The 24,162-nt window shown below is 41.8% G+C and overlaps 2 protein-coding genes across 2 annotated transcripts in view; one reads left to right on the top strand and one right to left on the bottom strand.

Moving 5' to 3' along the window:
* Window positions 1–4,776, bottom strand: part of LOC309552629 (uncharacterized protein) — a gene marked incomplete at its 3' end in the record, with an annotated part of 34,263 nt that extends 29,487 nt beyond the window's left edge. The window contains exon 1 of the mRNA XM_082253569.1: window positions 4,738–4,776. The remainder of the gene's footprint in view (window positions 1–4,737) is intronic.
* Window positions 4,777–5,299: 523 nt separating this feature from the next.
* LMAN2 (lectin, mannose binding 2) lies at window positions 5,300–21,104 on the top strand. Its single transcript, XM_082254863.1, has 8 exons — window positions 5,300–5,466; window positions 9,259–9,377; window positions 9,487–9,604; window positions 9,692–9,771; window positions 11,332–11,493; window positions 11,943–12,057; window positions 12,173–12,292; window positions 20,150–21,104. Exons 1-8 carry the CDS (start codon window positions 5,328–5,330, stop codon window positions 20,308–20,310), a joined length of 1,014 nt encoding a protein of 337 aa, XP_082110989.1. The 5' UTR covers window positions 5,300–5,327; the 3' UTR covers window positions 20,311–21,104.
* Window positions 21,105–24,162: the final 3,058 nt, after the last annotated feature.

The raw sequence follows: 24,162 nt of genomic DNA, 5'->3' as shown, positions 1-24,162 counted from the left end.
TCAGCTTCCGATGACGTCATTTCTATGACAAAACGCGTCAAGTTGTAACGCATGCTGCCTCATTCTGGGCCCATAGCTGAACCGTACGCCACTTCCCCCACTTCCGGATACGGCCCAAATCCCACAGTAGACACTACGGACAGCCGCAAGGCCCTTAGCCTGCGTGGGAGCTTAACTAAGGGCACAAGCTTTTTTATCCAGTTGATTTGTGATTGCGTGGAATTTTTGAGGATATAATTTAATAAAGATGGAATCTTTTAAACCGTCTGCACTATGAGGAGCCTCTTTTCTATTTCATACACTTGAGTGCAAATAGGCGAAAACAGCGGACACCCACGTATCTTTAGGAGACCGGAACCACTGTGAATAAATACCCAAGCCGTTACTGATTACTGCTGGCGTATGCTAACAGGAATCAACTCCATCTGGTAAGTGTGAGCTGTAAGTGAGGAGTGCAGGAGTGTTCTCACACATCAATTCCTAACCTGTTCTGCACACAAAAGGGGGAAGGGACAGAGATCACACTGTACAAGTCACTGACTGCAACATACTCTACAGAGATGTAATCACCAGAGTCCCCCCCCCTCACCCCACATCAAAGTACCTAGAATTCCCCCTTAACTCAGAGTTCCTATTTACATCAGTATCTGCAGGGTTCCCCCTTAAAGTGCTAGGGGGAACTCTGGGGACCCTCATGTAAAGGGGAACTCTGATGTAAAGAGCAATACTGTGGACCATAATGTAAATGGTAGCTCTGATGTAAAGGGGTACTCTGAAGATCATGATGTAAAGGGGAATGCTTCAGACTGTGATGTAAGGTGGGACTCTGTCGACTCTTATGTAAGGGGGGTGGGGGTTCTGGTGACCAGAGACCACCTTACATCAAAGTTCTCCTTTACACCAAGGTCTGCGGAATTCCCCCTTACATTATGGTCTGCAGGGTTCCCCTTTCATCCGGGTCTGCAGAATTCCCCTTTACATCCAGGTCCACAGGGTTCCCCTTTGCATTGTAAGGTTCTGATGTACAGGTGAACTCTGATGTAAGGGGAACTCTGGGGACTCTTGTGTAAGGGGGGACTCTGGTGTCCAGTGTCCCCCTTACATCAGAGTTCCCCTTTACATCACAGTCCAAAGCATTCCCCCCTTACATCAGAGTCTGTAGAGTTTGCTTTAACATCAGGATCTGCAGAGTTTCCATTTAGTGCAGTCCCCCCTTTCAATGTAAAGGGGAACCCTGCAGACTCTGATGTAAAGGGAAACTCTGTGGACTCTGATGTACCAGGGACCTCTTGGGACTCTGATGTAAGGGGTAAACTCTGGGGACTCTGATGTTAAGAGAAATGCTGCAGACTCTGATGTAATGGGGAACATCAGGGGCTCTTATGTAGGGAAAAACACTGGGTACTCTGATGTAAGGGGGAACAATGTCTCTTTGCTAGATTGGGCTGTCTCTTTGCTAAATGGGGATGTCTATTTGCTGGATTGGGCTGTCTCTTTGGCATCTTATAGCACTTATTTTTGTACATTAAAGGAAATTTAGCAGTTTCGTGCTTAGATGTTTTAATATGTTTTACTGTTTTAAAAAATGTAGAAGTTTGATTTTTTTTTCATGGTGGGGGGGATGCAAGTAGCTGGTCTCGTCTAGGGTGCAAAATAGTCTAGCACCGGCCCTGTTTGCAGAAGACCATGAGCATGACCCTTGCGATCCTATATTACCATCTTTTCTACAGATGGGCTAGATTTGGAACTCTTCTATTTTCTCAAAGTCCAGCTTTCAGCCACTTTGGCAGCTACAAAGAGGAAGTAAACAAACAAACAACAAACACACTGTTATTGAAGAAATTCCTGCAGGCAGTCCTGAAACTGTGGCCTCCAAAGAGAAATATATTTCTGTAGTGGGACTTACCTCTGATTTTAGATGTTAAGCCTTTGTGCCTGTGGAAAAAATTTCCTTGTGGGACATCCCGTTTATGACAGTTTCTATTAGTATCTAATATGTCAGGAAAAAAGGTATCTGAGTTTGGGAAACAATTAAAGGTAAATTAAAGGCATATTTTTTTTATAATAAACATGTTATACTTACCTGCTCTGTGCAGTGGTTTTGAAAAGAGTAGCCCGATCATCCTCTTCTCGGGTCCATCAACGGCGTTTCTAGGCCCTACCTCCTGCTGAGTGCCCCCCAGCTTACTATGGGGGCCACCTGAGCCATGCTCTGTGTGTTCATTCACAAACGGAGCATGGCTTTGCCCCGCCTCCACTCTCTCCTCGTTGGCTCACTGAATAGATTTTAAAGCTATGTTATACATATAAGAGGTGATTATTTAAATTAACACCTCCCCCCCCCCCCCGCCCCAGCCTGTAGCAGGATGACAGCTGGACGGTGGCTTTCCCATCCTGACTGGGCATCATATGACGTCCTGTCAGGAGGGCTGCGCAGCAGAGCGATCTGTCACTGGCTGTGTCCACGGGACACAGCAGATGACTGATCCCTGTACCACCTCGCTGCCGGTACCATGTGACTGCTGTGATCAGTTGTACACAATCAATGCCTTCCTTTAATGCCATCTATGGTGTACAATTGTGTGGCTAGCTGTGATTGTTCAATTTGATCACAAGGTACAGACAAGGCCAATCACAGCCCATCTGTACCATGTAATTAGCTTTGACCAATCGCAGCTAATCACAACATAACAAACTGAATGAATCAGTTTCATTCAGTAAGCTGCTATAAGCAATCATAATATGTAAAAAAAAAAGAAAACACTGTTACTATGTTAACATTATGTTAAAATTATATTGCTCTGGTCATGGTGTGTTAAACAAAAATTGCAAAAGAAAATGTAAATTAACCACTTCCATGCAGGACAGTTTCACCCCCTTCCTGCCCAGGCCAATTTTCAGCTTTTAGCGCTGTTGCATTTTGAATGATAATTGCGCGGTCATGCAACCCTGTACATAAACCAAATTTATGTCATTTTTTTCCCCACAAATAGAGCTTTCTTTTGGTGGTATTTGATCACCGCTAGGACCGCTAGACTGAAAAGTTTGAAAAAAAAAAAAAAGTTTTTTTGTTTATGTAATAAAATTTTGTAAATAAATAGTTTTTTTCCTGCACTGATGATCACTGTTGAGGCCGTACTGGCAGGCACTGATGAGGACGCGCTGATGGGGTGGCACTGATGATGACACACTAATATGCAGCACTGATGGGCACCGATAGGTGGCACTGATATGCAGCACTGATATGTGGCACTGATAGGTAGCACTGAAATGCAGCATTGATGGGCACTGATAGGCAGCACTGATGGGCACTGATAGGCGGCACTGATGGGAGCTGATAGGTGGCACTGATGGGCACTAATAGGAGGCACTGATCGGTGACACTGATAGGTGGCACTGATGGGCACTTGTGGGTGGCACTGACAGATGGCAATGATGGGCACTGGTGGGTGGCACTAATAGATGGCAATGATGGGCAGCACTGATGATGAGGGCACTAACAGGCTCCCTGAGCACTGATTGGCATCCCTAGTGGCATGGGTGAGCATCCCTGGTGGCCATGGGTGGGCAATCCCTGGTGGCTCTAGTGGCAACCCCCAAGGGTCTACACTGGTAATCAATGCTCTGATTACCAGCACAAACCCCCCCCCCCCCCCATCAGGAGAGCTGCCGATCGGCTCTCCTCTACTCGCACCTGTCAGGTGTGAACTGAGGAAAGCCAATCAACGGCACTTCTTATTTACTATGTGACCAGCTGATCACATGGCAAAGAGACCACATCATAGGCTTTTTACGGGGATTGGAGATGCGGTGTGTCAGAGTGCCCCCACTCCCTGGGGGCACGCAGAGCAGCCTATCCTGCTGGACGTCATATGACACCCAGCCGGGATGGGACAACCACTTTGCGGCCGTCATTTTACTATATAACGGTCGGGAAGTGGTTAAAAAAAAAATGATAGCTTTTTTTTTGTTGAACTGTCACCAATCAGTGTCCCTGATCACTGCCACACCAGTTATAGGATGACGCTGTATTGCACTGGTGACAGTATGTTAAAAAAACATTTTCACAATATTATGACAAAAAATTACAACTTTGTAAAAAACAACACCATGCCTCTTACTAAATACCTTGGACTGTCTACTTTTCAAAAAGGGATCATTTGGGGGATATTTGTACTGTCCTGGTATTTTAGGGCCTAAAGAAATGAGGCTATCAGTACATCAGAATTGATCAATTTTCTGATATATACCATAATTTGTGGGCTCTATACTTTTCTTCAGACTAAATATTATACACTGACAGGTTTATTTTGACCAAAGAAATGTAGCAGAATACATTCTGGCCTTCATTTTTTTAAAGAAATATTATTTATTTGCAAAATTAAAAAAGAGACGAACAAAAATGCGTTTTTTTTTTTTCAAAATGTTTAGTCTTTTTTTGTTTTATTTATCCAAAAACAAAAAAAACCCCAGTGGTGATTAAATACCACCAAAATAAAGTTCCATTTGTGTGAACAAAATGATAAAAATGTAGATCGGGTACAGTGTTGAACAACTGCGCAATTGTAATTCAATGTGGGACAGCGCTGAAAGCTAAAAATTGTCTTGGGCAGGAGGGGGTAAATGTAGCTGGTATTGAAGTGGTTGAAGAAGCTCCTCCAGCACTGAGCACCTGCAGGAAGAGGACAAATAAGAAGACATCTCTACTTATGACACAACTCATAAAACAAAGCACACCCTTTCTGGAATGTACTGTACTGGTCACTCGAAACGTCAAGCAGCTCTCGTTTTAATTGGCTCAAAGTGATTACTTGCTGCTCACTCATTGGTTATGAGGCTTCGATACCTGACCACTGATTTGTTTGCAGAGCGTCCGATTTGCAAGAGAGCAAAAACGCCTTAACAAAAATGGGTCCTAGTCGGAGAGTAAGTTCTACAGCTGTCGCCATTTTCCATGAGCGCAATCCCCGTTGAAAGCTAAGGCATATTCTCCGACAAAATGGCACCGGTTGCGAAACAGCGGGATCGGGAAAACTTTATTCTCTTGCAATTTCAGAGTAGTATCGTTGTTTAAAGCATCGTAGAGTATCCCGCGGCCATGTTTGACCCTGGCAAGATTTTCCTGTAGCATGGTTTATGTCAAATTCTGTGAATAAAATCGTACACTTTCGTTCTGGGTGGTTATTTTTTATACACCCTAATTGCTTTTGGCTGTGAATTGCAGTTCTCATTTTTCTTTCCAGAATACAAAGTGAACGGTATGTGAGGGCGAACGAGAGGCGGATGTGATGTAAGCGGAAGTAGACTCTCGCTAGTAGTGGGTAGTGATGGCGGCTCTTTACATCTGTAGCTTGCTGTTTCTCCAGTCTCTCTTTAGTCTGTCCATTATTGGGGCCGTCGGAGACCTGACCGATGGGAACAGTGAGCATGTGAAGAGGGAGCATTCTCTCATCAAACCTTACCAAGGTGAGAAAGACATGGGACGGTTCAGGGCTCTGCTTATAAAGGGGGTGGACATATTCATGTGGAATTCAGGATCCTGGGGGCACTTGTATGGAGTCAGGGGCAATAAAGAGGCTTTACCATTGTCACTGAAACTCTCCATGTAAATATTCATCTATTTTATATTCCTTTGGTACTTGTGTTTCTGCTGTTCCCTTTTTCTTTATTTACCTCATCCCAAATGAAGCCCAATTACTTTCCACCTAGACAGTGGCTCCGTCCCCTTGCCCAGGAGCCACCCTTACTTTTACTTGCTCATGGCTGAAGTGGTTAGCACTTTTCCATAGCAGCAAAAGGATCGCTGGTTTGAATCCCAGCCACGGCACTACCTGCCTGGAGTTTGCTTGTTCTCCCTGTGCCTGCTTGGGTTTCCTCCCACATTCCAAAGACATGCTAGTAGATTAATTGGATCCTGTCTATATTGGTCCTATGTGTATGTAAGAATGTGAGTTAGGGTCCTTAGATTGTAAGCTCCTTGAGTAGGAACTGATGTGAATGTACAATGTCTATTTAAAGCACTGCATAAATTGACAGCGCTATATAAATAACTGGCACAAGCTAAATGTTTGGGCGCATGCATATAGGTATGCGCAGTGCAGGGAATCATGGGAAATGTAGTTTCAATTCCTTAGATTTCCTGACTGTTACATGATATGAGCAGTGCACACCACCTGTCTGGAGGTTCAGGGTAGCAATGCGAGGATCCTGGGAACTGAGGCTCCATTCACACTTTTGCATAGCGGGAACAAGCGTTACCGCTCGCAATTTTATTGCGTAATGTGATGTGTGATTGTAGCCCAGGGGTAGGCAACCTTCCAGAGGTTGAGATCTGCCTTCACAACATGGAGGAAATCAAAGATCCTGGGTGGGGGGGAGGGAAATGCCTTAAAAAAAAAAAAATCATCCCCCAAACACAGCATAGTGTCCTGCCCCTCCTGTACAGTAATGCCTTCTTTCTTTCTCCACATACCAGTGTCCTGCCCCCCCTTCACAGCCCCCCCCCCCCACTGTAGTGTCTTCTGCTCCCCCTTCTCATAGCAGTGTCTTCTGCTCCCTTCACATCCACCCACCCCAGCAGTGTCCTCTGCCCCCCTTCACATCAGCCCCCTCCCCTGTAGTGTCCTCTGCCCCCTTTTTTTAAACCCTGCTCATGTACAGTTCTCTGCCCCCCTTCACATACTCTTTTCTGTAGTGTCCTGTGCCCGCAAAAGCAGTGTCATCTGTCCCCCTTCACATCACCCCCCAACTGTAGTGTCCTGTGCCCACTCCCACCACTGCCCAAATAGTAGTGCCCTCTGCCTCCCTTCACATCACCCCTTCCCCCAATAGCAGTGTCCTGTGCCCCCCCCCAAACCCATGTCATCTGTCACCTCCCCCCGCCCCCCACACCGCACACGCACAGTAGGTAGCAGTCTCCTACCTTACACTGGTGTACACTGTTCAGGAGAGTAAGAGGTGTCACAATAAGGGATTCCCTTAATTTGCAGGGATTTCCTCCCACTTTTTGGCTATGGGACAAGAAGTGAAGGGGAATCTTTGCAATTGGACACAGATGACGAAAAAAAAAAAAAAAAATAGGGTTAATATCCTCCTTTACTCTAGTCAAAATGGAAAAAAAAAAAAAGTTTTGCCTATAGTTCTTCTTTAATACTGATTTAAAGCTGAACTCTGCAGTGGGACTGTGCCTGCATTGCATGGGTTTACTACTTGTTTTTATCTAGGGGATTGGAGAGCCTACTCACTTAGTCCTCCGATCCCCCTCTGGAGTTAATTATTCACTCTTTGATCGCCTCTGTGATCAGCCAGCCACACCGTCGGATCGTTTATCGGGTGTACTGGCAGAAACTGTAAGCCAAGAAACACAGGCGGGAGGGGACTTCTGAAAGCGTTTCAGTGGCTCCTGGGCGCTCAGAATGCTTTTATGAAAAAGCCAGCCGCTGGCTGTAACAAATGATACCTGGGGTTATGTTTGATATCTTAAGCCATAATCCCAGTAAACCACTTCAAAGCCGCAGTGTGTGTGTATATATATATATATATATATATATATATATATTGCAGTCCTAAAGTGGTTAAAGGGGATATTCAGTGCATCTGAGCACTACAAGCCAAGAACATTATTTAATTCATTTTTAATATTCAAGGCAAACTTCTCCATCGATCCCTGTCTCCAGGCTTTATTTTGTTTAGAAATCACTTTAAAAACACCTCCCTACTACTGGCCAAGGCCATCTTGAGTAAGGGCAAATCATTTATGTAGCATTTACAGCTCAAGAATGCATGCAAGAGAGTGTGCTTGGCTCAGAAAACCCCTCCTCCCCTTCTGAAGATGCTTGGGATGTTTGACATTTTTTGCCAATGCAAGAAACTAAAAAGTAACTGAAAAAATGTAAAAAAAAAAAAAAAAAAAAAAAGAAAATTGTAAAATTCCAGAGATTTAGGTCATTGCAATTTTGTAAGGGTTTCCTATTCTAGCCTGGTTTATCTGGCTTTGTTAGGTTGTCTGCACTTATGGATTGTGCATGCAAATCTCCATTTGTAGAGCTTTCTCGGTGACACCCTGCCTTGAGGAGCTGTAACACTTGGGCTATTGTAGAACAAAAGAATAGCACAGCCACTCCCAGTAGATTCGGGTGCCTGTGTGGTTGTATATTGTGTCCTGTCTGTCCTAAGAATATCATTTTTTACACCATCCAATGTATAACTAGTTTTAAAGTAATATTTTTATTGTAAAGCTTTAGGTTGAAAGTGGAACTTGCATTAAAATGCAAGGTACAGTGAAATTGTACAGGCCCCTTTACAAGTGAACTATTCGTAAGTTTAGACACCAGAAATGACAAAAAGCTATGTGCCTGGAGTTGGACTTTAACCAAAGATACCAGCTATAAACCCAGTACTGTTTTTTTTTTTTTCATGAAACCGGTCCGAGCGGTTTACGAGCCACTGGAACAATTTTTAAAGCGGTGGGAGGGGATGTCCCCCTCTCGCCGCTTACCGTTTCCGCTGGTTCGCATGAGAAACAATCAGATGGTGTGGCCCGATGCTCCCAAAGAGTTAACACCCTTTGACTTTATGGCCTTGCGAGACCGGAGAAATGTCATTACGTCACTTCCGGTCCAGGCTGGAAGAAACATTATTTTTTTTTTTTAAGCGAAAGATCAAAAAAAAAAATTTTGACCCCAGATCTTTCCATTAAGAGAACTGGTCATGGTTATTTCTACTACAAGGAATGTCACGAACGTTTGAACAAGAGCAATAATTCAAGCGCTGGACCTCCTTTGTAACTCTAAACAGGTAACCTGTAAACGTGTTTAAAGCACTGTCTATGAAGATTTTTAATTATCTTAGTTTGTCCCCATTCCACAAGGGGGCACAATTTTTTTTAAGCGTTGCATGTTAGGTATCTATTTACTCAGCAATGGGGTAACTATTATGTTAGTGCCAGAAAATGCTTGGTTGGCAAGTGGTTAAGAATATTTTTGCAACCCATTCTCCCAACCCCACACCTCTTCTGTGCTCTAGTAGGTCAAATGTGCATCCCTAATTTAACTATATGGTAAGTTATTGCAGCTTGCATGCACTTGTTTCAGGTTAGGTGGCAAGTGAAAATGTTACCTGTGGACTTTAAGGATTACGTTTTTTCCACTGTTATAAAATATCTTCACTTTTGTGCCCCTACCCACATGCATATAGGCAGTGCACTGACTTTATTTTTGTTTTCTGTTTTAACATGTTTCTTTATTTTTTTTTCTCTAGGTGTGGGTTCTAGTTCAATGCCATTATGGGATTTTATGGGTAGTACAATGCTGACAAGTCAATACGTCCGTTTAACTCCTGATGAGCGGAGTAAAGAGGGTTCTATCTGGAATAGAATAGTAAGTTTAAGTGTTACAGAACGCCTGAGTCGCTGTATCTAAAAAAAAAAAAAAAAAAAAAAAAAAAAAAACATATGTTGCAATAATTGTTTTGGTCTTTTCTTTTCAGCCTTGCTTCTTGAAGGACTGGGAGCTACATGTCCATTTCCGGATACATGGAGCAGGAAAGAAGAACCTTCATGGAGATGGCTTTGCACTTTGGTATGCAAAGGATAGGTTGGAGCGAGGTAGATCATTATTGTCTTTATCTGTTTTTCTTTTTCTCTTACCTGCTTTGTTGACGGTCACTAATAACTTTCCATAACCTCTTTAAGGTCCTGTGTTTGGAAACCATGATAAATTTCATGGTCTGGCAGTCTTTGTTGACACCTATCCCAACGATGAAACAACAGAGGTCAGTAATATTACTGTATACTGCTTAATCTTTTCTAATCTTTTATGCATTTACTTCCTTCCACAATGCTTCACACTGCTTTCAGTGGATTACCAAGTTCACTTTAGGCAATGCTTTTTGAGAAGTGTATGCATGTAAACTTCACCAAAAGGAGAAAGGACTCGGTAAACTTACATTTTTCTTCCCTTTTTTGGCCTCACTAGTACAGGGCTGAAGGTTCTGTTGGGGGGAAAAAAAACCTTTTTAAATAAGGTCCTTTCTCATTAACCTCCCTGGCGGTCTGATTATGTCCAGATTTCTGTGCTAAAAGCGGTACATTGTTTTGCATAGAAATCTGTTTTTACATTTTAAAACTCCCCTTCCCCTGCGATCCCCGGCCGTCCTTCCGCTGTGTGCTCGGTCGATGCCGGCACCTGTCTTCCGGTTCCCTTTCCTGCGAGCGTTGCGACGCAGGGGGGTGGAACTGGCGGCGAATTCAAGTGTAAAAACACTAAATGACATTATACAAAGCTGTGATCCTAGCAGATTACACTGTATCATGCCATTTCACCACAGGATTGCACATGGTGACTTTTCCAGTGCCCTGCCTGTGCTTTTCCAGTTCTTTGTGCCTGGAAAATTGAGAACGACCATGGCGTCCAAAAAGCATTCTTTTTGCGCAAAAGTGCTTTTAGACGAACTGGAAAACAGCGTCGGCGAAACTGAGTTACTTGAAGAACTGAGCGATAGCGATTCGTGGGAAAATTCGTCATCAGGTACGGAAAGTGGCGACAGCGACGATTCTGATGTCTTTTTCTGGCACATGGCTCCGTTGGAAATTCTGAAGAATCATTTGATATACTTCCCAAATTCCACAAGCTATGTGCCAGAAAGAGACATCAGAATCGTCGCTGTTGCCACTTTCCGTACCTGATGACGAATTTTAAGTAACTCCGTTTCTCTGTCGCTGTTTTCCAGTTCTTCTAAAAGCGATTTTGCACAAAAAAAAAAACGCTTTTTTGGACGCCATGGTTGTTCAAAATTTTCCAGGCACAAAGCACAGGCAGGGCACTGGAAAAGTATCCAGGTGCAATCCTGTGCTGAAATGGCATGATACTGGACTGCCTGTGAATCCTCCTATAGGGTTCAGGTATCACCTTATGCTATCGGTAGTAACATTGACCCTAGCCAAATGCAAAACTAGAGAAAAACAGTCAGAAAAAAGCGAGTAAGGAAAAGAAAATTCAGTGGCCTCCACCTGTAAAACAATTCCTGCTTTGGGGGTTGCCTCATTGTTGCCCATCTAGTGCAACTGTCAATTTCATTAACACCAAAGCAGCTGAAACGGAATAACAACCCCTTCCGCTTCTTAACTGACAGAACAATATCCCAGGAGTTTAATTAATTTGATGCTGTACTCTTATTAAAAAGTGTTGCTGTCATTTTTATTTGAGCAGTGTATTATTAGAACTTGCTATTATATAAATTGAACTAGTTAAAGCTACTTCACAAGCAGCTTGGTATCATTTGTATTGTAAAAATGAGGTCGGCCTTATTTTTGTCCAAACTCTCTGCTTGCAGCGTGTCTATCCTTATATCTCGGTTATGGTGAACAACGGGTCCTTAGAGTATGATCACAGCAAAGATGGTCGCACAGCTGAATTGGCGGGTTGCACAGCTGATCTTCGCAATGCCAACCATGACACGTTTCTAGCCATACGCTATTCCCGTGGGCGTCTTACGGTGAGATATTTGTTCAATAAAGTTTGCTTTCGTACGTGTTGAGATATATGCATTATTAAGGTTGTTGGATGTCAGAGTTTACCTTATCACTAGTTTGTGATCTTCGTATTGCTTTTCTCTGTCTCAACAAGTACAGGACAGTTCTCTATAAATTGTACAGGTCATTTGGTACGATTTTGTTTTTTCCAACAATTAGTATAGTATGGAACCTCTGACTTTCTCCAAAGGGGACATGGATTGCAATACAAATGGCTGCAATAAAAACCTGAAAAGTGGTTAAAAACCTTTGCCCCAAAACTGCAAAAATGAATAAAAATGTCGGCACTCCTTCTTGTTTAATTAAAAAAAAAAAAAAAAAAAAGTCAGCTCTAAAATGGTATCATGTTTAGCTGGATAAAAAAAAATGACTTATGTTTTTTTTAATTGTAATATTTCTGTATTTCATAAAGGTGATGACAGACATCGAAGGTAAAAATGAATGGAAGAATTGCGTTGACATTTCAGGCGTTAGATTGCCAACAGGATACTATTTTGGAGCAACTGCTGCAACTGGAGACTTGTCAGGTTAGAAAGATTGTACTTAAACACAGAAAGTTAATTGCTTACTTTGGAACATATACAGTACTGAAGGCATCTTTTTTTTTTTTTTTTTTTTTCTTTTCTATTTTATATTCTATAGATAATCACGATATTATCTCCATGAAGGTTTACCAGCTCATGGTTGAACATTCGCCTGATGATGATAACATTGACTGGACTAAAATAGAGCCCAGTGTTAGCCTGTTAAAGTCTCCAAAAGGTGAGCATACTATGTGAATTTTTTTTTTTTATTGACATGTATTTATATATCTTCTCGGTACTGAAAATCTAGTATTTGGTGTAATTTAATGTGTTGCAAAACCCACCATTCTAGCTTCAAAATAAAATACACCAGGTGGTTGGTAAAGTATATGGGAACTCTTACCTTGTAAAACCAATTCAGTTTAACCACTTCAAGAGCGCAATACGTTTACATGTGCATCTAAAAACAATTATAATCTTATCAAAAAGTTATTTTATTTCAATTATTACATTCAGAAAGTGGAACTTGTAGATTATATACATTTATTACACACAGAGTGATATATTTCAAGCATTTTTTTACTTTTAGTTTTGATAAAGGCTTAGAGCTAGTGAAAACCCAAAATGTATTATCTCAGAAAAATAGATTACACAAGACCAAAAAAAGTACAGTATTTTAAATACAGAAATGTTGGCTTACTGAAAAATGTCCATGTACAATATAGTATGCACTCAATACTTGGTAGGGGCTCTTTTTGCATGAATTACTGGATCAATGCAGTGTGGCATAGAGGCGATCAGCCTGTGACACTGCTGAGGTGTTATTGGAAGCCCAGGTTGCTTTGATAGCGGCCTTCAGCTTGTCTGCGTTGTTGGGTCTGGTGTCTCTCATCTTCCTTTTGACAGTACCCCACAGATTCTCTATGGGGTTTAGGTCAGGTGAGTTTGCTGGCCAATGGAGCACAGTGATACCATGATCCTTAAACCAGATATTGGTACTTTAGCAGTGTAGGCAGGTGTCAAGTCGTGCTGGAAAATGAAATCAGCATCTCCATAAAGCTGGTCAGCAGAGGGAAGCATGAAGTGCTCTAGAATTTCCTGGTAGAGGGCTGCACTGACTTTGGACTTGATAAAACACAGTGGACCAACACCAGCAGATGTCATGGCTCCCTAAATCATCACTGACTGTGGAAACTTCACACTGGACCTCATGCAATTTGGATTATGTGCCTCTCCAGACTCTGGGACCTTGATTTTGCAAACAAAAATGCAAAATTTACTTTCATCCAAAAAGAGGACTTTGGACCACTGAGCAACAGTCTAGTACTTTTTCTCCATAGCCCAGGTAAGGCGCTTCTGACATTGTCTCTGGTTCAGGAGTGGCTTGCCACAAGGAATGCGACAGTTGTAGCCTGGATACACATTTGTGTGGTGGCTCTTGAAGCACTGACACCAGCTGTAGTCCACTCCTTTTGAATTTCCCCCAAATTCTTGAATGGCTTTTGCTTTCCAATCCTCTCAAGGCTGCGGTTATCCCTGTTGGTTGTGCATCTTTTTCTACCACACTTTTTTCCTTGCACTCAACTTTCCATTAATGTGCTTGGATACAGCAATCTGTGAACAGCCAGCTTCTTTGGCAATGATCTTTTGTGACTTAAAGCCCCGTACACACACGCAGATCGTCGTCATACAAATGTTCGTCTTTTCTCCCCGGGATGTCGGTGTCTGTTGAAAAGTGCAAAGACAGCACAAGGACAGCACAAGAATTTTGTCCGCAGACTTCAGCTGACTGCAGAAGTGATGTCATGTAATGGTTAACTTTCCCTGTGTTTTTTATTTTCTGAGCATGCCCAGTCTTGCAAATCTGCAGTCTGTCGGCTGATTTCTGTACTGACAGGCGAACAATCGTCCGTTCTGGTGTCTGCAGACAAAAATTTTCATGTTTGCAAGAAAGACTCTTGTCCGCAGATTGTGTGCAGACATCTGTCGGAGGCACCATACTAACACGCATACAATCGGCAGATCTTTCGTCCGCCGACGTTTGTATGACGACGATCTGCGTGTGTGTACGGGGCTTAAGCCTCGTAACACACGATCAGATTATTGAACCATCTTGCGTCCGTTTTCTGTTGCATGCTAGTCTCATATCGAAAGTGAAGAGGTTACTTTCATACAAAAATGACCATACGACAGAATTCAACTCCAGAAGCGATGTCATGTGTTGAATTGTTTTGTATATGTTCTTTCGTTTCTGAGCATGCCTAGTCTTGCTCTTACGATTTTTTTTTGGACGAAAACTGTACTAATTAACCACTTCCATACCGAGTCATGTAAAATGACGTCGGCAAAGTGGTTGTCTAGATCCGGGCCGCCGTCATATGACGTCGGCCCGTTCTAGCTGCTACTGCGCGCCCCCGGCGGCGCGCAGCGGCGCGATCAGGGATGAGGCTCGTCCCTCGGACATAGCCCATCACTGATCAAGGTAAACAGCCAATAGAAATTGGCTGTTTACCACGTGATCGGCTGTGTCAATCACAGCCGATCACATGAGCGGCTCCAGCACGAGCCGCTCGTTCTCTCTGCAATGCGCGCCCCCGGGGGCGCGCAGAGCAGCGATCGGGGACGAGGCTCGTCCCTCGGACAGAGTCGATCCCCGATCTAGGTAAAGAGCCAATGAAATTGGCTCTTTACCACGTGACCGGCTGTGTCCAATCACAGCCGGTCACAAATGTCAACAGAGAACACGGTAACTAGCTGTCACCGTGTTCTCCTCCTCACACACTGATCCTGTGTGAGGAGGAGATTGTGGTAACAGCTAGTTACCAAGTACAGTGCACCCCAAACACACTGATTGCCCCCCCCCCCCCAATAAAGAGTACCTGTCACTAGCCCATCAAAGTACCCGAGTACCTGTCATCAGGTACTCAGATGACAGGTACTCGGGTACTCTGATGGGCTGGTGACAGGTATTCGGGTACTCTGATGACAGGTACTCAGGTACTCTGATGACGGATACTCTGATGACAGGTACTCGGGTACTCTGACGGGTACTCGGGTACTCTGATGACGGGTACTCGGGTACTCTGATGACGGGTACTCGGGTACTCTGATGACAGGTACTCGGGTACTCTGATGACAGGTACTCGGGTACTCTGATGACAGGTACTCGGGTACTCTGATGACGGGTACTCCGGTACTCTGATGACAGGTACTCGGGTACTCTGATGACAGGTACTCGGGTACTCTGATGACAGGTACTCGGGTACTCTGATGACGGGTACTCGGGTACTCTGATGACGGGTACTCGGGTACTCTGATGACAGGTACTCGGGTACTCTGATGACAGGTACTCAGGTACTTTGAGTACCTGTCAACGGAGTACCCGTCATCAGAGTACCTGAGTACCTGTCACCTACCCATCAGAGTACCCGAGTACCTTCCACCTGCTCATCAGAGTACCTGACGCCTGAAGTACCCAAGTACTTGCCGCCTGCTCATCAGTACCCATCACTACTCATCAGTACTCATCAGTACCTATCACGTATCAGTACTGATCATCAGTACCCATCAGTACAGTATCACCTATCACCTATCAGTCAGTGAGTACTACTCATCAGTACCTATCACCTGCCTGTCACCTGCCCATCAGAGTACCCGAGTACCTGTCACCTGCCTATCGGAGTACCCGAGTACCTGCCACCTGCTCATCAGTACCAGAGTACCTGTCACCTGCCCAACAAAGTACCCGAGTACCTGTCACCCTTCATACAGCCACCATGTCCAAGTCCAAAAAGGTTTATATACGTCCTCCGTTTAAACCTAAATACTGGTGTTATGGCAGCAGATAGCTGCCATAACCCTGGTATTTTTTTAAACGGTGGACGGTTGGCTTTCCGATAAGGGTGGTCCCAGCGGCGGATTCGCCGTGGGATCACCCTTCCGGGATGGCGGAAGAGGCGCCCCCCCCCCCTCCCGACGCGTTCCGGTCCTTTTCCCCGCTTACCGGACCCGCCGGCAGAGGGGAAAACGATCCGGTCCCGAATCCTCACAGACAGGATGTCGAGTGAGGGCAAGCTTGCCCTCACTTGACTCTATGGTCTTGGAGGACCGGAGCTACGGAAAATGTTGTTGCCTAGCAACCGGTTTAAAGGTCCTTTTTTTTTTTTTTTTCATTTTATATTATAATTATTTTTTTTTTTTTTTTTTTTCTATCTTTTAGTGTACTTGTGAGATCTGAGGACTTTTTGACCCCAGATCTCACAAAAAAGAGGTCCTGTCGTGCCTATTTCTATTACGAGGAATATTTACATTTCTTTTAATAGAAATAAAAATGATCAATTTTTTTTTTTTTTTTTAAACAGTGTAAAAATAAAAAATAATAAATAAAATAAATAGTAAAAAAAAAAAAAAAAAAAAATTAAAGCGCCCTGTCCCCGTTAGCTCGCGCGCAGAAGCGAACGCATACAGAAACCCCGCCCACATATGTAAACGGTGTTCAAACCACACATGTGAGGTATCGCCGCGATCGTTAGAGCAAGGGGAATAATTTGAGCCCTAGACCTCCTCTGTAACTCAAAGATGGCAACCTGTAGAAATTTTTAAATTGTCGCCTATGGGGATTTTTAAGTACCAAAGTTTGTCACCATTCCGTGAGCGTGCGCAATTTTGAAACATGACATGTTGGGTATCTATTTACTCGGCTTAACATTATCTTTCACATTATGGAAAAAAATTGGGCTAACTTTACTGGTTTCTTATTTTTTAATTAAAAAAAGTGAATTTTTTCCAAAAAAATTGCGTTTGGAAGACCGCTACGCAAATACGGTGTGATAAAAAATATTGCAATAATCTCCATTTTATTCTCTAGGGTCTCTGCTAAAAAAAAATATATAATGTTTGGGGGTTCTAAGCAGTTTTCTAGCAAAACAACTGATTTTAGCTTGTAAACACCAAATGTCAAAAATAGGCCTAGGCAAGTGGCTAGGATGCATGATGATGCTCCTTGGATGTTCGGCCCCTCTATATGGCTAGGCTGTGAAAAAGTCTCACACATGTGGTATTGCCATACTCAGGAGGAGTGGCAGAATGTATTTTGGGGTGTCATTTTTGCTGTGTACATGCTATGTGTTAGGAATATCCTATAAATTGACAACTTTGTGTAAAAAAAAAAAGTTTTCATTTTTTTCCCACATTTTCCAAAAACCTGTGGAAAAAAATGATATGTTCAAACGACCCATTATGCCTCATAGAATATACGTTGGAGTGTTTGCTTTCCAAAATGGGGTCATTTTGTGGACTTTTCCATTGTATTGGTGCTCTAGGGCCTTGAAAAGTGTGATAGGTAGTAAGAAAGTTTTATGTGTATTTATGCTCCTAGAACGCCTGAATGTGCTTCTTGGACGTGGAGTCTCTTTTTGTGGCCAGGCTGTGTAAAAGTCTCACACATGTGGTATCGCCATACTCGGAAGGAGTAGCAGAATGTATTTTTGGGTGTAATTTTTGCTGTGTACATGCTATGTGTTAGAAATAGCTTATAAATTGACAACTTTGTGGGAAAAAAAAGAAAAAAAAAATTTTTTCTTCATTTTCCCAAGAATTGTGGGAAAAAATTACAACTTCAAAAAACTCACCATGCCTCTTACTAAATACCTTGGACTGTCTACTTTACAAAAAGGGGTCATTTGGTCGGTATTTGTACTGTCCTGACATTTCAGGGCCTCAAGAAAGGAGATAGGCAGTCAGTACATCTGGTGTGATCAATTTTCAGTAATTGGTACCATAGCTTCTAGACTCAATAACTTTCACACAGACTAAATAATATACACTAATTTGGGTTAATTTTACCAGAGACATGTAGCAGTATACATTTTGGCCCAAATGTATGAAGAAAAATTTATTTTTTGCAAAATTTCATAATTGAAACTAAAAAAAAGTGTTTTTTTTTTCAAAATTTTTGCTCTTTTTTTGCATATATCACGAAAAAAAAAAACCCCAGTTGTGATCAAATACCACCAAAAGAAAGCTCTATTTGTGTGAAAAAAATGATAAAAATTTTGTTTGGTTATAGTGTAGCATGACTGAGCAATTGTCATTCAAAGTGTGAGAGTGCTGAAAGCTGAAAATTGGTCTGGGCAGGAAGGGTGTCAAACTGCTCTGTATGGAAGCGGTTAAACGAAAATCGGACGTTGTGTTGAGGTACGATAAAAATTTTATAGCCTGCACATCCAGATTTTGTCATCCGAAAATTCGTAATCGGCTGTCGAAAGCACCATAACAATCCAAAAATCGTCAGATCGTTCGGACGAAATTTTACTTCGATTTTCGTATCGTGTGCGTCCTTTACTCTTCTTGTGGAGGATGTAACCTACTGAACCAGACTAAGAGACCATTTAAAGGCTCAGGAAATCTTTACAGGTGTTTTAAATTAATTAGCTGATTAGTGTGCGACACCTGAGATACTGTTATTTCTGAGATACTAAATTAAAAGAAAGAAATGCTTGAATTATATCTATGTGTAATGAATCTGTATAATATGAATATTACTTTTTGAGCTGAATTACTAAAATAGCTTTTTGATGATCTCATTTTTTGAGATGCACCTGTATATACGCTGTGGCTTTGAAGTTTTTTTTTTTACTGGGAATATGGCTAAAGAAACTTTAAATATCAACCGTAACCCCGGTATAGTGCTTTTTTTTTTTTTTTTTTTTTACAGGTGATGGCTGGCTTTCTCATTAAAGCATTTTGAGGGGCCCATGAAAATGCTTTCAGAAGCCCCCCCTGCTGCTCACCAGTGTTTTTTTTAGGCTGACCAATTCCGCCTATTTGCCCGAGAAACGATCTGACAGTGCAGCCAGATAGTCCTGGAGGCAATCAAAGGGTAGATCCTCTTTGATCGCCTCTATGGCCTTGGAGGACCAGAGCGACGTTCAGGCTTTTTTTTTTTATTAAGTCTTTTGCTTTTAAAGGTAAAGGAGCAATTTAGGGTCTTTTTTGATCTCTGGTCCCTCCATGAAGAGGATCTGTCATCCTTATTTCTATTACAAGAGATGTTTACATTCCCTGTAATAGGAATAAAAGTGATCAAAAAACAAAATTAAAGGGATTATAAAAATTAAAAGTTTGCAGAAGCGAACGCGTATGCAAGTCGTGCGGGCATATGTATTCGCACCACACATGGGGTATCACCGCAAACTAGATCAATAATTCTAGCTCTTTAACCTCTGTAACCCTATGGAGATTTTTAAGTACCTTAGATTGTCATTCCACGAGCATGCGCAATTTTAATGCGTGACGTGTTAGATATCTATTGACATCAGCTTTCACATTTTACAAAAAAAAAATTGGTATGGATTGTGTTTTTTCTTAAAAAGTTAATTAAAGTGTAATTTTTCCATAAAAATTGCATTTGCAAAACCCCTACGCAGATTCCATGTGACATAAAAAATTGCAACAATCACGATTTTTATTCCCTAGGGTCTCTGTTAAATAGAAACAAAAAACAACAAAATCTGTTTTGGGGGTTATAAGTAATTTTCTAGCAAAAAATGCAGAAAAAGCCTGGCCTTTAAAGTGGTTAAAATAGAAATGAAAGGAAAAAATGTGTTTATGCGTGTGTGTATATGTATAGGCTATAATACTTGTGTTTTGGCTCACCATGGGTATGTTCTATCTAGCTTTACCCTCATATAGTATCATTCCCTGGGTTAAAGACCATCAGGCCATTCTGACAAAGTGCTAGAACTCTCTGATAGTCTCTTTAAAGAACTTTTCACAATAAAAATTTGGTATCTCTATATATCTCATATATATATATATATATATATATATATATATATATATATATATCTATCTCTCTCTCTCTCTCTCTCTCTCTCTCTCTCTCTCTCTATCTATCTTATCTATCCTATCTATCCTATCTATCCTATCTATCCTATCTATCCTATCTAATCTGCTACTGCGGTTTAATTAATTGCAAATAAAGGGATTTAATGGTTTCATTCAATATTTCAGTGTTTGATGCATGCTGCTACAAATGTTCATACAAGTTGGTTATACATTTAAATATGTTCTTTAATGTACACATATCTTCCAGATAATGTTGACGATCCAACTGGCAACTTTCGCAGTAGTCCTCTAACTGGCTGGAAAGTGTTCTTGCTACTTCTCGCTGCTCTCTTGGGTATTATTGTTTGTGCTGTAGTCGGAGCCGTAGTCTTTCAAAAACGTCAAGAAAGAAACAAGAGATTCTACTAGCCAGGCATGCTGGGAGAACAAATTCTGAAATGTGAACTCTTCTTTTCCAGAAAAAGGATTATACAATGCAGTTTCTTATGTGGGTTAAAAAGAAGATAATTAAAGTGGTATTTTCGTACTTTTTATTTACAATGACAAGAATATCCTCGGGAAGTGGGTACAGGAGTAACAATCATTTTTGAGGTTTGCAACTAATTTTTTATTTTTTTTATTTTTTTTTTTTTTTTTCGTTTTGGGGTATAAATCAGATTCCTTTGATTTATTTTTTTAATATAAATGCCTAACTTTAGTGGAGCATGCTTGGAAGAGTTTTGGGCTAAGACCTGGCTGTATAGTTTTTGCGTAGATGCTACATCTGCAAAGCCTGCTTTTGATGTATTCTGCAGTGTGTTCTTCAATGCTGACTGATAATCTGATGTAGCCTTTAAGCAGCCCAATCCTGTGGATTAAAATAGCTGCTTGCACAGAACCGTGTCAATGACTGAAATGGCTGCTTGCACAGAACAGTGTCAATGACTGCATGAGGTCTCGAAGATCTTGAGTTTGGTTGCTCAATTTACTGTTGGTTTCTTACTGACGCTCAGATGTTTACAAAAAAGAAGAAAGAAGAATTTTTGCCTTGGCCTGCACTACATATCTTAGAAATCCCTTGAGTATGATTGTATACCACAGTCCTTTTTTTTTTTTTTTTCATTTTTTTTTTTTTTAACAAGAATGTTCAGGGGTTTTCTGTAAGAGTGTAAGAATATTTGGCTGTGTCCAAAGTGGCTACCCATTAAAGAAAAGAAAACATGTCATGTCTCGAGTTTCTTTTTGTGTTATTTTTTATGTTTTTTTTTTTTTTAAGGGAGTTAAGCTGTTAGTATGAGTAGGTTGCCTATTCTTTAAAAATGCACCCCCTTTTATCAATCCATGTATCATCACAAGCCATGTAGTATCTGAGCTTTATCTGGACCATTTGTTTCTGCCTCTCACTATAACTGCTTTGACATTCTTTAGATGTCACAGAACAGTCTTGCAAAAATTAAGCAGTGTCAATCCATCCTGCACTTCCCAAGATGATACAGCAGAGCAGCCCTTTAGTTAACAACGTCAAAATGATCAACAGCCTGCCTTCTATTAGGCAAAAAACAGAAGGGGTAGCCGCACCTTGCGCTCCTTTGTTAATTAGGCTCAGGATTTGCTGTAAATGTTGTTTTTTTTTTTTTTTTTGGAGCCTGTAAAGCAGTGGTCCTCAACTCCGGTCCTCGGGACCCACTAACAGGCCAGGTTTGCAAGACATCTAAAGTACATCACAGGTGATCTCATTTGCTGCTCAGTGATTGCAGTATTCTAGTCTGCATCTCCCCAAGGTAATACTTAAAATCTGGCCTGTTAGTGGGTCCTGAGGACCGGAGTTGAGGACCACTGCTGTAAAGCATTGCACCTGTGATCATTATTATTATTATTATTTAAAGTAATGGAGGGTTACAACCTGTCACTTTTTTCCATTTGTGTCCAAAAGGGGAGATTTCTCTTCACTTCCTGTTTGATAGTCAAAACAGGAAGTAAGAGGAAATCCCTCCAAACTGTGGGAATCCCGGGGTGCCACTAGGACTGGTGTTTCCATTGAAGGATTTCCACTCTATTACTGCTCTGGTGTCAACCCAAAAGTTGGGATTTTCCTTTACTTTCACTTCAAATAATAAACCATAAACAGGAGAAAATAGAGAGGGTTAATCCCTGTAATGGGGCACAAACGACAAAAAAAAAAAAAAATGGCAGGTGTTTTAATCCCCCTCCACCCTATACAAAATTTATAGTTTTTTTGCATTTTAGTTAAGCCTGGTACATGGGGGCCAAATATTAGGTTGAATGAAAAAAAAAAAATAGTCATTGTGTACCAGGCCAGAAGTGTTTTTAAAGTCTAAATATTTTTTACCTTTAAAGTGATTTGTAAAGTCTGGTGGGTTTTTTTTTTTCCTTTTTTTTTCTTTTCTTTTTTTCTTTTTTTATAAATAACATATGTTTATATTTCCCTTCCCTGTGAAGTGGTTTTGCACAGAGCAAGCCCAGATAGTCCTCTTCTCGGGTCCCTCTTCGCTGCTCCTAGCCCCTGCCTCCTGCCCCCACAGCAAGCAGTTTGCTTTAGGGGCACCCGAGCCGAGCTGCAGTTCTGTGTGTCCATTCAGACATGGAGCTGTGGTTTGGCCCGCCCTCTCCTGATTGGCTGACTGACAGTGGCAGGAGCCAATGGTGCTGAAACTGTGTCTCAGCCAATCAGGAGGGAGAGTCACGGAAGGCTGAGGGAGTTGTGGGCATCGCTGGACAGTGATGGGGCTCAGGTAAGTATTAGAGGGTACTGGGGTGGCTGCTTCACACAGAAAGCTTTTTATCCTAATGCACAGAATGCATTAAGATAAAAACCTTCTGCCTTTAAAACTACTCTAATGCATTCCTTGCAATAAAGTAATTGTAAATGATCATCTTGTAAAACAGCCCATTCAGTTTAACCACCTAAGGACCGGGCCTATTTCTGACACTTGTTGTTTACAAGTTAAAATCATTTTATTTTGCTAGAAAACTACTTAGTACCCCCAAAAAACTAAAGGCAAAACTTTTTTTTTTAGTTTTGGATAGAGTAGAGAGGGATTAGAACCTCTGTCAGCTTTTACAGCTGTCTTTGCCCCTGTTAGGGAGATTCAACCTCTATTTGTTCTGTTAAAAACATTATCATTGAAAAAGCAAGTAAGAGGAAAATCTCAACTTTTCAGTTGACAGCAGAACAGTAAGAGGAGAAATCTTCCAATGGGGACACCCTGTATTTCTCTCACTTTGAAGGGATTTCCTCTCACTAATTGTTTTGCTATGAAAGAGGAAGTAAAGGGAAATCTTGCCACGGGACACAGATGGCAAAAAAAGAAATTGACAGGGGGTTGTATTATAATCCTACCTTACTCTATCCAAAATAATAATAACAATTAAAAAAAAGTTTTAGTTACGCTTTAAAGCGGAGCTCCACCCAAAAGGGGAAGCTTTGCTAGTTCATTATTTTCTGTAATGTACTGATAAACATTAGACTTTCATATATTTTAGATTCATTACACACAAATGAAGTAGTGCAAGCCTTTTATTGTTTTAATATTGATGATTTTGGCATACAGCTCATGAAAACCCAAAATTCCTATCTCAAAAAATTAGCATATCATGAAAAGGTTCTCTAAACGAGCTATTAACCTAATCATTTGAATCAACTAATTAACTCTAAACACCTGCAAAAGATTCCTGAGGCTTTTAAAAACTCCCAGCCTGGTTCATTACTCAAAACCGCAATCATGGGTAAGACTGCCAACCTGACTGCTGTCCAGAAGGCCATCATTGACACCCTCAAGCCAAGAGGGTAAGACACAGAAAGAAATTTCTGAACGAATAGGCTGTTCCCAGAGTGCTGTATCAAGGCACCTCAGTGGGAAGTCTGTGGGAAGGAAAAAGTGTGGCAGAAAACACTGCACACCGAGAAGAGGTGACCGGACCCTGAGGAAGATTGTGGAGAAGGACCGATTCCAGACCTTGGGGGACCTGCGGAAGCAGTGGACTGAGTCTGGAGTAGAAACATCTAGAGCCACCGTGTGCAGGAAATGGGCTACAGGTGCCCCATTCCCCAGGTCAAGCCACTTTTGAACCAGAAACAGCGGCAGAAGCACCTGACCTGGGCTACAGAGAAGCAGCACTGGACTGTTGCTCAGTGGTCCAAAGTACTTTTTTTGGATGAAAGCAAATTTTGCATGTCATTCGGAAATCAAGGTGCCAGAATCTGGAGGAAGACTGGGGAGAGGGAAATGCCAAAATGCCTGAAGTCCAGTGTCAAGTACC

The sequence above is a fragment of the Pelophylax lessonae genome, assembly GCF_965119305.1.
Source record: "Pelophylax lessonae genome assembly, chromosome: 4".
NCBI lineage: Eukaryota > Metazoa > Chordata > Amphibia > Anura > Ranidae > Pelophylax > Pelophylax lessonae.
The sequence above is the reverse complement of the archived record's forward strand: the minus strand, read 5'-3'. Positions and strand labels throughout refer to the sequence as shown.